The sequence below is a fragment of the Lynx canadensis genome, chromosome D3, assembly GCF_007474595.2.
Source record: "Lynx canadensis isolate LIC74 chromosome D3, mLynCan4.pri.v2, whole genome shotgun sequence".
NCBI classification, from domain to species: domain Eukaryota; kingdom Metazoa; phylum Chordata; class Mammalia; order Carnivora; family Felidae; genus Lynx; species Lynx canadensis.
In genome coordinates this window covers 27,696,081-27,712,249 of record NC_044314.2, presented here as the reverse complement: position 1 = coordinate 27,712,249, position 16,169 = coordinate 27,696,081, and the positions used below count along the sequence as shown (strand labels likewise).

General features: G+C 50.7%; 1 protein-coding gene across 1 annotated transcript in view; it reads right to left on the bottom strand.

Moving 5' to 3' along the window:
• LOXHD1 (lipoxygenase homology domains 1) overlaps positions 1-16,169 on the bottom strand; it is a 164,620-nt gene that overhangs the window by 56,728 nt on the left and 91,723 nt on the right. Inside the window, 4 exon segments of the mRNA XM_036064316.1 lie at positions 8,549-8,682; positions 10,605-10,759; positions 11,210-11,684; positions 14,261-14,421. Coding sequence (XP_035920209.1) covers positions 8,549-8,682; positions 10,605-10,759; positions 11,210-11,684; positions 14,261-14,421 — 925 coding nt within the window.

Below are 16,169 nucleotides of genomic sequence, written 5' to 3'. Positions count from 1 at the left end.
AATACCCAAGGGTTGAGTAAATGGATTTTAATGGAATGATACCCAATTATGCTTCTGGAAGATACAGAAAGTGTGGCTAAGGAATGGCATAGCACACAGCTGGCACCATGTAGGGAAGGGAGGTCCACGTTAGACTCCTCAGTGTAGAGGCTGAGCCCAGCTAAAATGAAGACACCTAAACAAAGCAAAGGGGGGGTCCAGGGATGATGGAGGTAGCAACATGAACTAATTAAGGACTCGCCTCTGGAGCCAGACTGGGTTGGAATCCCGGCTCTGCCACTTATAGTCATGCGACCTTGAGCCAGTTTCTTTACCTCTCTGTGTTAGGGTTGCCAGATTTAGCCGACAGAATCACAGGGCTCCTAGTTAAATTTGAGTTTTCGATAAGCAATGAATAACGTTTTAGCGTAAGTATGTCCTACCCAATATTTGGGACATACTTATACTAAAACATTACTCACCGCTTCTCTGGAATTCAAATTGAACTGGCCATTCTGTATTTTACCTGGCAACCCTACTTTGTGCTTCAGTTTGCCATTCTGTAAAATGAAGATCATATTGCTTATGTCAAAGTTGTTATGAGGTTTACGTGGGTTAAATGTTTTAAAGAGCTTATAAAAATGCCTGGCTCTCGGTAAGAATTTGCTAGTACTATTGCTGTTGTTACTCTTATTGTACTTTCCTGTTTCTCCCCTGCCCATGCCTGGGGTCTCTGGAGCTTGTGGCCTGGACAGCTGGCCTTGGGCCCCCAAGCTCCCAGAACAACTCAGAGGGTTGGTGGATGCAGCCCATGTCTAAACTGGGGCCATTCTACCCAATCTCCACCCCTTCCTGCCAGACTGGATGCTTAAGATGCATTCAGGGACTGATCAGAGTCCCTGAGGAGAGAAGGAAGTCCCTCCTGGAGAGGAGGGAGCAGTGTAGGCTGGGGGTCTCATCCCTGTCAGAGCCCCACATTCCTCTAGAGACGTTATTGCCTCCTAGGGCCAACACTTTAGAGAGGCAGAACCTCAGCCCACACACGGGCTCACACGGGGTGCAGAGGGGCAATTCTGTGTTCATGGACCCGGATTCAAAGTGTGGGAGGAGCTCAATCAAGGGCAATATAGATTAAATTGCCTTTAAATTAGGGTTTAAGGGAAAAATGTATATTGTTCCACTTTCTAGTCTTTAAGTTATGAATGGGAAAGTTACATTTTTTTATTCAACCAATTAACTTATGAATAATAGGCTTTGGCTCTTAATTATGGCCAAGTAAAGGAGCCACAGAAATAAAGAAAGGAGTGGGGTTGCGGCAGAGGCGGAGACAAGGAGAGTGGGAAGCTGGAGTAGAACAAGGACAGAGGGAGAGAGAGACACAAAGAAAGAGTGGGCGACTTATCCCGGGAGAGAGAAACAAGTCAGCCAGACGGAAGGGGTAAGGCCCAAGCCCGCCCACACCTGCTGAGCGTGTGCCTACTTGGGAAGCAGAGGCTGGCTTTCATGGAGCGACTTCTCCAGTGTCCCCAAGATACTTGTACTGGGACATTAAAGCCCCTCGGCATGCCCAGAGTGGCAGCATCTCTTCCCATCTCTTTTCTCAGATCCATCCCCCTGGAGGGCAGAACTAGAGCAGGGGCTGGGACTGGCCTGAGCGCTGGGCCTTCAGCCTCTAGCCCCATGATGCCAACAAGCACCCACAGAAGGTTTAGCAGAGGATTCCCCTTCCCCTTCCCCCCCCTTCCCCTTCCCCTTCTTCCCCTTCCCCTTCCCCTTCCCCTTCCTCCCACAGCAGTAAGTCCTGCTCAAGCAGGTCTCTGGGTACCGGGGACGGAAATTGCCAGGGATTCTGAAGGAGCAAAGGAGAAGAGTGGCGAGTAGGTGTGCTGGCCAGGTGTGGCCACCGCCCTGCTTAAACAAGGCCACTGGAAGGAAAGGGAGGGTTTGGGTGAGCAGGAGGTTTAAACTGATTATTGGAGCAAATCTTAAGTTTCATTCAAAAGTAAAAACTGAGGGGCGCCTGGGTGGTTCGGTTGGTTAAGCAGTTAAGTGTATGACTTCAGCTCAGGTCATGATCTCATGGGTCATGAGTTCAAGCTCCGCGTTGGGCTCTGTGCTGACAGCTCAGAGCCTGGAGCCCACTTTGGATTCTGGGTCTCCCTCTCTCTCTCTGCCCACCCCTCCCCCCCACCCCGCACCCCTGCTCATGCTCTCTCTCTCCTTCAAAAATAAATAAGCATTTTTTTTTTTTAAAGTAAAAACTAAGGGGCACCTGGGTGGCTCAGTTGGTTGGGCGTCCAACTTCGGCTCAGGTCATGGTCTCACGGTTTGTGAGTTCGAGCCCCGCGTTAGGCTCTGTGCTGACAGCTCAGAGACTGGAGCCTGCTTCAGATTCTGTGTCTCCGCCTCTCTTTGCCCCTCCCATGCTCATGCTCTGTCTCTCTCTGTCTCTCAATAATAAATAAACATTAAAAAAAATTTTTTTAAATAAAAAAAGTAAAAACTGAGAAGACAGAAAAACTTAATGTTGTAAAATGTATGTCATTTGGTATAGTCTTCCCCATTTTGTGCACAAGTGCTGGGCCACATCAGGTGTAAGTCAACAGGTGATACTGGTGGGATGACATGGCCACAAGAGCATGAATCTGGAACTCAGGAATTCAGGGTTTGTGTTTCTACTCTTCCCCTATAAAGCTACGTGGCCCCAGGCCCTGAGTTCCACCACTACAAAGGCTGGATAAAATCATCTGCGAGGTCTTTTGTGTCTCAACATTCCAAGGGCCCTGAAAGAGTGTGGGGTTCCAGAGAACATCTTGTCAGATGAAACTCCAGAGGAAGAAGTCCAACAAGCTTTCTGTTCAACTCTCACTGAAAAGCCCACCCAACAGCATCTGTCTTTAATGAGGATCTAATGACACCCTCAAGCCACCAATCAGAATGGGAATCTCTATCTTCGGGTGGAAAACACGTAGAGAAAGCAAAATATATCAGGCTGAATATGGGCAAAACTCAGGACACTAAATATATTCCTAACTTTTGCGGCATTTGCCTCTTCCTCTTTGAACTTGAGTGTATTAGATTTTAATGCAGATCAAAAAAGCAGCTAACCTCTTAAAGGAGGAAGGAAGACATGACACAACCTCACTTCCTCAACAAGTCAAGAGCTATGGAAAAGAGGGAGAAAGCAGAGCCCGATGAGTCAACGACTTAACAAAGATGTGCTAGTTTAAAACAATGTACCCCTCCTGCCAAATCCCACCATTTCTGTCATGTGTTCTGAAATCCAAACATCCGAGGTTCATAGCTTTGGATGTTAGGAGGACTTTGAAGTTTTAAGTCCTTGCTAATATGATTAGAATCTCTGGGCTGTAAGGAATCTTTAAGTCAGTGGGTGATTTGTCACACCTCTTTCCACTATAAGAATGACCGTGGACACATGTGTTGAGGAAAACGTCCCATCAGCCTGGGTCGCTGAGCGATCACATTGAGCAGAGTCCCCCGATGCCCTGTCCTGGACATGCGGTGTGAGCAGGAAATAAGCTTCTATTGTGTTAGGATACGACATTTTAGGGCCATTTGCTACTCAGCACAACCTAGACTATTCTGACTGGTATGACTGGAGATATAAATTGTGGGCACTATTCTCAAATAAATGGTCATGGAAGTGATGAGGATGGAAGAGTTTGCCCAGAGAGCATAAATCTGTCTGTGTCCCCCATTAGGCAAACTAACCCCCTGAGCTTGGGATCTTCTTGCTTCTTGCCATGTTCACAGTCCCCACATACACCGGCAGCCATAAGTATCCACAGCATTGGAAGGCACTATCTCCTATCAAGGTGAAATGTTCTCATTTCCTCCTTCAAATTCTTGCAATAACTCTAAGTTTCTTAACCGGCCACTATCCTTTCCTTGAAGATGCATTTTTTCTTTTTTTTTTTTTTCAACAGTCCCCTTAGAACGTGCTACCTAAAGCCAACCCAAGGCTCCAGGAATTATCTGAGCAGAGGAGAGGGGGTGGGAACAGACTCTCTGCATTCCAAATACGGCTACCAATACAAAATCAATCTGACGCTTTTTTTAACTTTTTTTTTTCAGAGTGGCGAAGGAGTGGGGCTTCCCAGGCTAGAGGAGGCTGGAGGAAGCCACAGATAAATTTCCCCAGCTTCACCATCTTCTTACTAGCCCAAAGGACCAGAGAGGTCCTATCTTGAGGGAACGTGAGCCTGTGTGCGGAGCCCCAGTCCAGCCACGAGGGACCTCAGACCCCAGGACCACCCACTCAAAGCCACCCTCGGCTGCAAACCACCGTTCAAAAGCCTTTTCTGAATCATCTTGACTGCCTCCTGCCAGCTTGGGACTCCTACAAAGGACCTCAAGCACTCCCTACTTGAAGAGAAAGAATGCTCTCCTTTTTTGGCAATTTGCATTGTGGATCAATCCACCTCTGCCCTTCCCCTCCCACCGGCCCTTCCTCCAGGTATTTCCAGTCAGGCTCGGCTGCTCTCCAGAACCGGCAGCCTTGGAGGCCAAAGGGACTGGGCATGGCCCCGCTGCCACCCTGCTGAGCGCTAGCCTTGTCGGGGCATCAGAGCTCTGAGCCACTCTGAATCCTGCTTGGGTGACTTCAGTGTGGTGGCAGGGGCTCCGGAGATCACATCCTCTTTAATCTCTCTGCCCCCAGGCCAACATCTCTCATGAGTGCCTCCCTGCTCCTTCTATGTCTTCCTACCTCAGCCTCAGAAGGCTCTCTGGGAAGGGCACCTTGGTGGCTCAGTCGGTTAAGCGTCCCACTTCTGCTCAGGTCATGATCTTGTGGTTCACGAGTTCGAGCCCCATGTCAGGCCCTGTGCTGACAGCTCAGAGCCTGGGGCCTGGCTTCAGATTCTGTGTCTCCCTCTCGCTCTGCCTGCCCCCCTGCCTCCTCTTTCAAAAAAAAAAAAAAAAAATTAAGAAGCAGGCTTTCTGGAAAAGCTGGCCAGCTAGGAGCCTCTGGCTGTGGAGCGGCACCCCCACCCCAGCCTCCCTTCCCAAAGTTCTTGTCCTGTTCCCTTCATGCACGAGTTGGACAGAATTACCCACCACCTGCCGTTCATGCCCCTCTTGCCCCTCGGCTCCCACGTCACACAGTTCAGCCGCTTTAGTGCCCTTTGTTCCAAACACCAAACATCACGGTTTGTGAAGGCCCATCTGAAATGTCACCTCGGACAGAGGAGCACCCTGACCCCCTCCTCACCACCCAGTCCCTGAGCCCCATTTGGGGGGTGCCGCCCTGAGACAGCAGCCCCCTCGCTCTGCCTTTCCTGCTGCCCAAGGAGTTCCTTCATAATCCTGCTCATGCCCGTTCCTTCCTAGCTATGCAGCCACTTTTAGATGCCAACTGACTGGGTTCTTACTGCCACGCTGCTACCTTTTGCCGGGTGCCAGGCCCGGCCCTGGCCCTTACACGGGTTATCTTAATGCTGTGTGGGAGTTTTATTATCCCGTTTCATGGATGGAAGAACTGAGGCTCAGAAGGATTAAGTGACTTTCCCAAGGCCACACAAGTAAAGAAAGGAAGAGACAGGAAATGAACCTAAAACATCTGCCTCCTAGACCATCACAGTTTTCTGTTCTTCAGGGGCAGAGTCAGAACGAGCCGCTTGACTCTCCGCACTTAGCATGGCATGTGTTTGCTGAATGAATGAATGAGTCAACACAGCAAATGTGGTTTGTATTCATTAGTTGATTTAGTAAGTATTTATGGCAACCCTGTTGTGCACCAGGCCCTCTTCTAGGTGCTGGAGAGGACACTGCAGGGAACAAGACAGGTGAAATAGTTACCTTAGGCAGGGACCTTATATTCAGTTGTGGGGAAAGGAACAATGATGAAATACTGCAGTCGATTGTAGGTCAAACATTAGTGATGTGCAGAAAAAGAAACAAAGGAAGAGAAATAAAAGGTCCAGGGTGGGAGGCTTGCTGAGCAGATGACTGTTGAGCAGAGACCTTACCCAGAGAAAGCATGAGTAAGCCACTAGGGGAAGGAGGACCAGGGAGAAGGGACAGCACATGCAAAGGCCCTTGGCTGTTGGGCTCAAGGAACAGCAAGGAGTGAGCAGGAGGGAGACCAGGACCAAGAGTTAAGGAGGGGGTGTGGGGCAGGCCACTGGAAGTGCTCTGGCTCTCACCTGGGGGTGAATGGGAGCCTCTGCAGGTTGTTGAGCAGAGGAGGAACACACCCCTGACACAGGAGGGGCCAGGGTGCAGCAGAGGGACCAGGCAAGAGCCTCTGACCAGGGCTGGTGAAGATGGGGAGGTGGACCCTGACTCACACCAACAAGACAGGATGACGAGGGCTGGGGAGGTGATGAGGGGGCCAGGAGTGGGGGAGGGAAGGAAAAGAGAAAGGGAGGGAAGAAAGGGGATGGGGAACGAGAGGATACCATTCACGAGAGCGATAAAAATAGAAAATATTTAGGCATAAACTTAGTACGACTATAGAAAATTGTAAAGCATCACTGGGATACCAGAAGGAACAATTGGATAAATGGAAATGCGCTCCTGGGGCAGCACTTAATATTCTAAATACACAATTCTCCACACATACGATTAATGGCATAACCATCAACATTCCAACGGGATTTTTTTTCTTCAAATCACTTAATGTCTTGATTTGAAAAGGCAAGAAAAGCTAATATTTTTAAAGAATAATGAAAAAGGACAAGTACTGACAGATATTAAAATAGATTATAAGGCTACAATAATTTACAAATTGTTGGGCTGGCCCAGAAATGTCAAATCAATGGAACAGAGTTAACTGACCCTAACGGAGCTCTAAGGGGAAGCCAGGGATATTTGGTCTGTTCCTGTCCTTCTGTTTTTGCCACTACTTTATCCTTTTCCAGCTTAAATGCCTTAGATTTTCAGAACATCTTGAGAAGTAAGCTGGGCTGACATCATTAAGCCTATTTATCAGAAGAGTGAATGAAAGCCCATTCATTAGCACTTAGTTCTAGAACGGAGCACTTAGTTCAGGGTGACCTGGCAAGTTTCTGAGAGAGGACTACCACAGCTCAGGACCCTGGTTCCTGGCCACAGTGTTGTCCCACTGCCCTTCTCTGCCGTCACAATGACCTCACGGAAAGCCAGGACACCAGGCCATGTGAGAGGTGTGCTTTGGTGTCCCCATCTGAGGCAGTCTCTTGGGCTGGTGGGGTGGGGTGGAGGTGGGAGATGGGGTGAGCCTCCTCACCCCTTGCCCTGCACAGAGAGTAGCCCAAGAAGAGGGCTTGCTCTAAGAGACACCAGACTGCAGACCAAGAAGTTAAGTCAACGTATGTTTGTTTATTGGGTGCCCGCTACATTCCAGACACTGGCGGGCACTCAGCAGCCCTACAACACACTCAGGATCTTGCCTGCCTTCCTCTCTGTCTCCCCCTGCACCCCCCCCCCATCACACCTCCAGCCTTTTTTCATGTCTATTGCTCCGTGGCCCCTTTTGCTCAAGAGGCAATGGGGCCTAATGATGGAGACGCACCAGACTCATCATTGATGGTCTGGAGTTCTGACCTTGGCTCTGGTATGAATGGGCTCTGGGGGTGTGGCGGCTTCACCTCCTTGGGGCATGGTTCCTTCACCTGTCAGGAGGATAATATGCCTTCCTCAACCTAGCTCCTGGTGGTAGCTGGGAATCCTGAGCAGGGGCCAGCAAACTATGGCCTGTGGGCCAAATGTGGCCCACTCACCTGTTTATGTACATCCCAGAAACTAAGCATGAATTTTACATTGTCTTAAGTTTATTTATTTTGAGAGGCAGAGGGAGAGAGAGAATCCCAAGCAGGCTCCACCCTGTCAGCACAGAGCCTATTGTGGGGCACAAACCCACGAACCTCGAGATCACGACCTGAGCCAAAACCAAGAGTCGGACGCTTAATCGACTTAGCCACACAGGTACCCCTGAATTTTACATTTTTAAAATGGCTGAAAAAAAGAAAATCTAAGGAACACTGTTATTTTGTGACATGTGAAAATGACATGAAATTCAAGTTTCAGCGTTCACGAATAAAGTTTTATTGGAACACGGCCACATCCACCAAGTATCACCTGTGGCTGCTTCCCTGCTGCAAAGTCAAACAGATCAATTATGACAGAGACCAAATGGCCCCAAAGCCTAAAATATTTCCTATCTGGCCCTTAGAGAAAAAGTGTGCTTACCCCTGGTCTAGAACATTAAAACATTGTACTGGAAGCCGCTTCATATGTGGAGACACGGATGAGTGACTAAGTCTAGGCATGGAGACTAGGCCAGTGGAGGTCTGACAGGGACAGGAAACCCGACCTTCTGAACTGATGGATCTCAAGAACTAGATTGGAGGTCCTGTCACCTGCCAGGGCAGGAACTCCAGGGGGCTGCCCAGTGAGAGGGGAGAGAGAGAGGCAGTGCCCACCCAGCCAGCCACAGGAGCCAAACTAACATACAGCCACCACCCCGCCCCAGCCTCAGACATCCCAACCACCCCACCCTCAGCCCTCTTCCCAGGACTAAGAAGCAGGCATGGCCATCCCCCCCCTCTCCTCAAGCCCCACTCACGTGACTTCATTGTTCATGTCGGTGATGTCTATTCTGTCCAGGAACCAGCCCGGTCTGTTGCCCGAGTTGTCATGGCGAATCCGAATCTTGGTCAGAGCCCCCAAGTCAATAGCATAGATGGTGAAGGTATCTGTCTGGGAAGGGCCAGAGAAGCACTCAGAGGGATGCCCCCCCGCCCCGAGACATGGTGCGCCCCACCCCCCCTACACATCAGCACCTGGGGGATCCTGGGGCCGGCAGGGAGACCCAAACCATTGAGGGAAAGGGGTGTGGAAACCTGTGGCAGCCAGTTGACTGTGTGTGATCTGCACTCTTTTATAACCTGCCCACACCAGGGGTCTTTTCACTCTGTGTCCCAAAGGGTGGCAGGAGGAGTGGGAAGGCCAGGAAGGTGACCGTGAGGGGCAGAGGAGAAGGCAGGTGGGCTGGCCGCCCACGTTTGTGTTGTGGGGTGTGTGTGTGTGTGTGTGTGTGTGCGCCCGTGGAGGGCCCGTTGTTGGGTGTGTGCTGAAACCCTGTGCTATGCGTGCACATGTGTGCATAAGCCCCTTCAGCCACGCATTCTAAGCACCTGGGATGAGCCAAAGTGCAAATCCAAGGTGATTTACAGAATTCAAAGTGTAAATCCAAAGTGATTCGCAGGAACAGGAGACTTGCACTCCCTCACCATGTGAGTAGGAAGGCCGTGCGTGTAGCCCAATATACGCGTCTGCACTGCAGGAGGCAGGCGACATCGGGACCTGATAAGGGATTCCTCTTGGCTGTAACTTCTTAAATTCTTTATATTGAAAAACAATCAAGTCTACAGAAAATTTGCAGAAACAATACAATGAAATTTTATATGCCCTTCACCTACATTTTGCAATATTTGCTTTCCCTCTCTCTTTTGCTATCATTTTTCTGAAACGTTTAAAAGTAAATGGCAGATACCATGATTCTTCACCTCTGAATTCTTCATCATAGCTTTCCTAAGAACAGGTGATTCTCATGTAATCCCAGGACAATTACCAAACTCAGGAAACACAATACTATCGACACAATACTATTATCTAACATACAAGCCCATATTCAAATTTCATCCATTGTACCAGTTACGTCCTCTAGGACAGTTTTCTTCCAATCCAGGATCATAGTGGCTATGGAAACAAACCCTAAACCTCAAGTCATGGCAAGGCAGTGTTGAAAGAAAAAGCAGGCAGCCTCTGAAAGAAATCAGAGGAGCCCAGAAGTACTTTCATGGGTTTGGTTTCTCTTCTTCCTCTGTGTGGATGAGGAAATGTGGCTTTGGGATCAGGGGCAGGAATGAGAAAGGTGAGCTGGGGACAGTCTTCCAGCCAGAGAATATTGTAACATCTTGAAGGACAAAGATGACAGCTGGATTTTTCACACTCTCCCCACGATACCTGGAAGAGGGGTGTGCGTGCATTTCTCTCACCGCTCAAAAGCCTTCGTGGCTCCCGCTAAGGCAGGACCAGGACTGAGTCCAGGCTTCTCAACCTTCTTTCAAGGCTCTCATGCCCCACCCCCCTTAACTGGGCTCATCAAGCTTCCCAGGGGCAGTGCGCCCCCTGGCTCAGCGTTAACACAGCACAGTGGGAAGACTCCCTGTCCTTGAGCTGGGCCTTCTAGATTTCCACCCCACATCTCTGTCCCCGGACCCATCCTCGGGGAACACCTCTCACGGTAATCGTGGGCACCCATCCCACACTCACCCACCATGGCCCTGTGTACAGCTCTCCTTCCTACCATGTTTTCCCCAAAGCGCCGTCGGCACTTCCTCCTTGAACCCCCCTGCTCCACCCCCTCAGCGCCTGAGCGTCTGCTACCTGTAATATCTCTGGTCAGTTCCTGTGGGCTTCGTGGTGCTCGACGCTCCCCTCCCCGGCCTATCTTATGCCCCCCACCACAAGGCGCCGGAGCTCACAGAGGAACCGCTTCGATTACATCTGGGTAGACTCAACAAAGCACCCTGCTGGACACCGTGCTGGTGGGGGTGTGGCCTCCGGAACCAGCAGTCGCCACCACCCACGCAAGGGCCAGAGAGCCCCCACTCTACCTGGCCCTGCTCAAACTTGTTGGACTTGTCCGACTTCTTCAGGGGCCGCTCGCCTGTGTCCCCGTACTCCTCCCCGTAGATGGTCAGGTAGACATTGGCATCGGTGCCGGCCTTGGGCACATTCCCCGTGATTACCTGGACCTCATAGGTGTTGGCTGTGGACAGAGAAAAACGTGGCATTGAGGACACCTAGGCCTCAGGGTGGACCTGAGGCTCAGCCTCTCGGATCCAGCCAGCTCGTGGGAGCGGGAAGGACCTACAGATTCCTCCACATCTGCACTAACCTGGAAAGAACCTATCCCTCCCCACTGCTCAAGACTTTTCTTTGCCATGAGGCCCAGGAGCCTGAGAGTCAAGGGGAGACGCCCTTGGCCGCCCTCCTACGTTACGTCCCACTTTCAGTCATCGCGAGCTACATCCAGGCTCCCCGAGAGCCGCCCGAGGGGGCAGAGCTAACCCCAGGCAGAGGCCTGTCACAGGTCAGGAGACCCACTTGGGAACCATGACGGGTGCCCCGCTATGGGGCAGCCACGTGACTGGCGAGCTAGACACCCCCCTTCACTGGGCCCCCTTCAGCGGACCTGCACACCCCTCCTCGGGCTTACGCTCAGGACCCGGCCGGCCTGCCGGCACCAGCTCCACGACAAGTTCATTGTCCTCCTTGCCCCGGGCCAGCCAGCGGTGGGCTTCGAACTTGTACTCCTCAATCACCTCCTGCATCCCCGGCCCAAACTCCTCCTCTTCCTCCTCCTCCTCGGTCTCCTCCTCCTCCTCCTCCTCAGACGAGGACTCCTCCGACGAGGACTCCTCCTCCTCGTCCCCCTCGTCCTCCTCGTCGCTACCCTTCTTCTTCTTCTTCTTCTTCCTCTGCAGCTTGGCCTTCAGCCGCTCCTTCTTGAGCAGCTGCCGCAGCCTGTCCTTCTCTTTCTTCTTCCGGGCCTCCTCCTCGGGCGTGAGCTCCACCTCCCGCACCACCAGGTGCCGCAGCCACAGCGTGTCCACGAACCAGCTGGGTCCGAAGCCTTCGCCCGTGTGCCCCAGCCGGATCTTGAAGACCTCACCCACGTCCGCCGCCTCTAGCTGTGCAAAGCGCAGGGCAGTGGCTGGGGGTGCCCCTGGTGTCCTCCCCGCCTCCCCTGTGCAGCCAGGCCTGGGCCTGTGTGCGGAGCCCCGGTGGGGAGGCCCGGGGCCTCGAGCTCACAAGCTTCCACCAGCTCCCTCTCTCTCAGCCTGCTTGTTCGGCCGGCCTTCCAGGACCTCTTGCAGCCCCTCCTTCCACCCACACTTACTTCCTTCTAACCCCTGGGTCGTGGTCAGGATGGTCTCCCTGCCTCTCTCCCTTCACCCCGCCCCACATCCACACATGCACACACACACACATGCACATCGCACTCATTCCTGTCACTCCTGGTTCCACACCTCTGTTCATGTACTCCCCTCACCCAGAGCGCCTTTATTCCTTCCTCTGCCTTCAAGAAAATCCATTCATTCCATTTCCTGAACCTTGTTACTACTTTCCTTTTCAGTTTGTGCTTTTCAGCATTCTCTTTCCAAAGTTTTTTTCAGCATGAATCATATACAACTTTTGTATGTAATGAGCAAGAAAACAGTGTTATTTTTCAAAAATGCACCCAACCCCCTCCCCCATGTCCCCAGGGACCCCAGGCGTCTCCCCCAGCACAGGCTTCTTTCCCTGGCAGTGCAGAGGGAGCCCAGACCTTGGCCGTGGTTCTGGTCTGTCCTGGATGCCCTCCCTGTCCACATGAGCTGCTCCCCGCCCACCTGAACGGGGAATTACTTAAGACAGGGACTGTCGGGGCGCCTGGGTGGCGCAGTCGGTTAAGCGTCCGACTTCAGCCAGGTCACGATCTCGCGGTCCGTGAGTTCGAGCCCCGCGTCGGGCTCTGGGCTGATGGCTCAGAGCCTGGAGCCTGTTTCCGATTCTGTGTCTCCCTCTCTCTCTGCCCCTCCCCCGTTCATGCTCTGTCTCTCTCTGTCCCAAAAATAAATAAACGTTGAAAAAAAAAAAAAAAAAAAAAAGACAGGGACTGTTCTTTCTTGCTTCTCTCCGGCACGGTCTGGCAGAGCATGGATGGATTTAGCTTTAGCTTTTCTTCAGAAGATTAGGTCCTCGGCCTTCGATCTCCTTACTCTGTTCTAAGCCTCACCCTGCAGTGAGGTCTAGCCCCACAGAGCTCAGGGGAGGGTCCACATGGGGTACCTGCTGGTTGAGCCACTCTGTTCCCCATTCTGATGGGCCCCTTCTGGGTGTCTGACACTTTTCAAAGCCTGGTGCCACCAATTTTCCCACATGTGTCCTGGTGACTGGGGACCTGAGTTTCTCAGTGCCCCATAACTGGAGTCCAGGCCTAGATGAGAACTCAGGTCTTCTGACTCTGTTCATGAAGCCACAATGTAGGCCAAAACCACCTTTGTGAGAAAGTTATCAGCCAAAATGAGAGCCCAGGAGCCCTGAAGGAGAGGCATTTTTCCCTCTCAGCTACTTAGGGGATGGGCTCTGGGCCTGGTAAGTTCGTTCTTCAGCACATTAGATCTCCTCCCCAGCATTTTCCAAGTCAGAGCATCCCTGCCCTCAACCTCTCCAGTTGGGCCTGCTCACCATCCCCTCTTCCCACATCTGTCTTCTCAGCACCCATGCATCTCCCATGACCGCATTCATGACCGCATCACTTCCAGCCACACAGCATGCTGGCATTGGAAGACGCTCTGCTCTGTTCCACCCCCACAACTGGCCACAATTTCCTGAGTACATTCCCTGACCTTCACCGTTTTGACCCTTCTAAGGACTTCGAAGCAGGCTAGGGAGGCACTCTAAGGCTAGGTTTGAACTGAGGAAGGATCTGAGGCTCAGAGAGGTGAAATGCTAGGGCCTCTACCTTCTCAGCAGTGTTATGGGGGGTTGGCCCTCCAGCACCAACGTTCCATATGCCCTGACCCAGCTCAATCAGACCCTGCCGGGCACTGGGGTAGGACTCTTTGCCGAGGGCCAAGTGACCTGAGGCTCACAAACACACACAGAGCTCCCAGCATGAATATGCTCCCTGCACACACATACCTGCTTACACACACACACACACACACTCACTCACACGCACTAGTATCCCACAGGAAACATTCATGTGTCCCCCACAGGGCATTACACCTGCATTCTCCTCCCCTGCCAACAACATGCTCACATTCTCATCTTTTTCTTCTCTACTCAAAGGGAAGTACAGAATCCTGGGGCATCGAGAACGCAGCCAGGAGGCTCCTCCCCAGATCCTGCCTCGAAGTGTGGCCCTGCCCACAGGCGGAGAGAGCTGTACAATCACAGGCTGGCAGTGGATGCAGTAACCAGGGCTTCAGGACATATTTTGTCAAATTAGAATCATCTACTCCAGCGGTTCTCGGAATTGGCAGCTTGTTAGCCTCCCGGCAGAGCTTTCAGAAGCATACCCCGAAAACGCATCCCACCATAGAGGTTCTGACTTAACTGATCCGAATGTGGGCCAGGCAGCACTTTTTTTTTTTTTCTTAAAGCTCTCCAGGTGATTCTAAGAAGCCAGGGACAAGAACCGCTGAGCTAGTCCAATCCCTTCATTTTGGGGCATCCCCTGGCCCTCTGTGGGCACTCCTGCTGCCTTACCCACACACACCTGGAACGTGTCCTTGGATGCCCGCTCAAAAACTTTCGAGCGGCTGGACAGGAAGAGCACTTCTGTCTTGCCGTCCTCGCCATAGATCTGCACGTAGACTCGGGCAGTGGTGCCTGCACCGCCCACATCCCCCGTCCAAACCTCAACCTCATAATGGACCACTGGGTGGGCATGTGGGGAGAAAACAGGACATTCGGTAATATTAATAATAGCAGTGATAGCAGCAAAGCCAACATTCCTGACCCTGTGCCACGCCTGGTGCTTCACAGGCACCATCTCATCTAACCCTCTCCGCAGCATCGAGATGAGGACTATCAGTGCCATTTTGCAGGCTGACAAATTGAGGCTTAAAGGAATTGAGTGGGTGGCCGAAATGGCAAACTCAAGCAATCAGACTCCAGAGCCCAGTGATCCACTGTACCACACGCGACTTCCGGAGCCAGGCATGAGGAGTCGTTAATACACCAGTGAGCACTCACTGCTGTCTGCCGGCCCCTGGGCAGACACCACGGAGTGGAAAGAAGCAAAGGCTTCCTTATGTTCAGTAAAGGACAAGGGACTGAAATTAGAATTTTCTTTCTTTCTTTCTTTTCTTAAAATACATACATTAACATGGGGCTTGAACTCATGACCCCAAGATCAAGGGTTGCATGCTCTACCAACTGAGCCAGCCAGGGACCCCTGAAATTATAATTTTTATTTAAATATATGCACCTTTCAGACGACATCGACAGATACATCTACACCCAGAGAGAGCTGTGTCCTGAAGTAATACGTTAGTAAGTAGTTAGAGGGTGGAAATGTGTTAGAGGTGTGCACCACTAGGTGTGCACCATTTCTGACGATGAGGGAGATGTCTTCCAGAACTATGGGATCATGGTTTTTCAGCGACTACTGTTAAGACTTACCCTCCCAGAAATGCCATAAGATGATATTGTGATTTTTATTTTCAAGGTAAGATTGTTATTTTCAACAAGATGGGGGCTCTTCCATTACCATAGCAATATGAGAGATTTGGGGCAGAAAATAAGAGGACTGGCTGAGAGCCTAAAGAAGTTGAACTAGAGATACCAGGATCAGCTGGGAGTGAGGGTAGGCAAGCATTTGCACAATGGGGGGATTCAGTAAAAGCTGGCATTCTGAATGGACAGAACCCACAACCTCATTCCCTCTGTCAGATCCTAGAGCAATAGGCAGCCAGAATTACACAAAACTATGATAAAAATGACCATTCAGAGAGCAAGAACCAGCTATTGGAAATCAACATGTGGTAGCTGAAATAAAATAGTCCATAGTAAGGATAAAGTCAAGGACAGCTCATAAGAACAATAGAGGAAATTTCTCAAGAACAAAATAACAAATGATAGAAAGGTAAGAAAAGTAGAGGAATTGCAACATCTTACCAAGAAAACAGAGGATAGAGAGTTAGAAATTGTTAAAGAAATACCCATAAAAGTCTCAGAATTAAAAAATTCTCCATAGAAGGAGCCCGTGATGAATCCAGAGTAATGGATGAAACTAAGATCACAAAAGGCAGTGAGGACATCATGAAATTTCAGAATGCCAGGTATAAAAATAGGATCCTAAAAACTTCTAGAGAGAAAAAACCCTAAAGGGTTGGATAACAGAATGGTATCAGACTTCCAAACTGCAACACTGGGAGTTAGAAAATGGTAGAATAATTCCTTCTAAACTTTAAGGGAAAATGAATTCTAACTAAGAATTCTATAATGAGCCAAATTCCTGATCAATTGTGAGACATTCCCAGACATGCAAGGTCTCAACTTTTCTCTTCCATGCACATTTTCTCAGGAAGCTATCCAGTAGAAATGAAAAGAAGGAAGAAACCAAAGAAGAGAAAGACATGAAGTCCAGGAAATAGGAAATCAAAAAAGAAAGGAATTTCCAA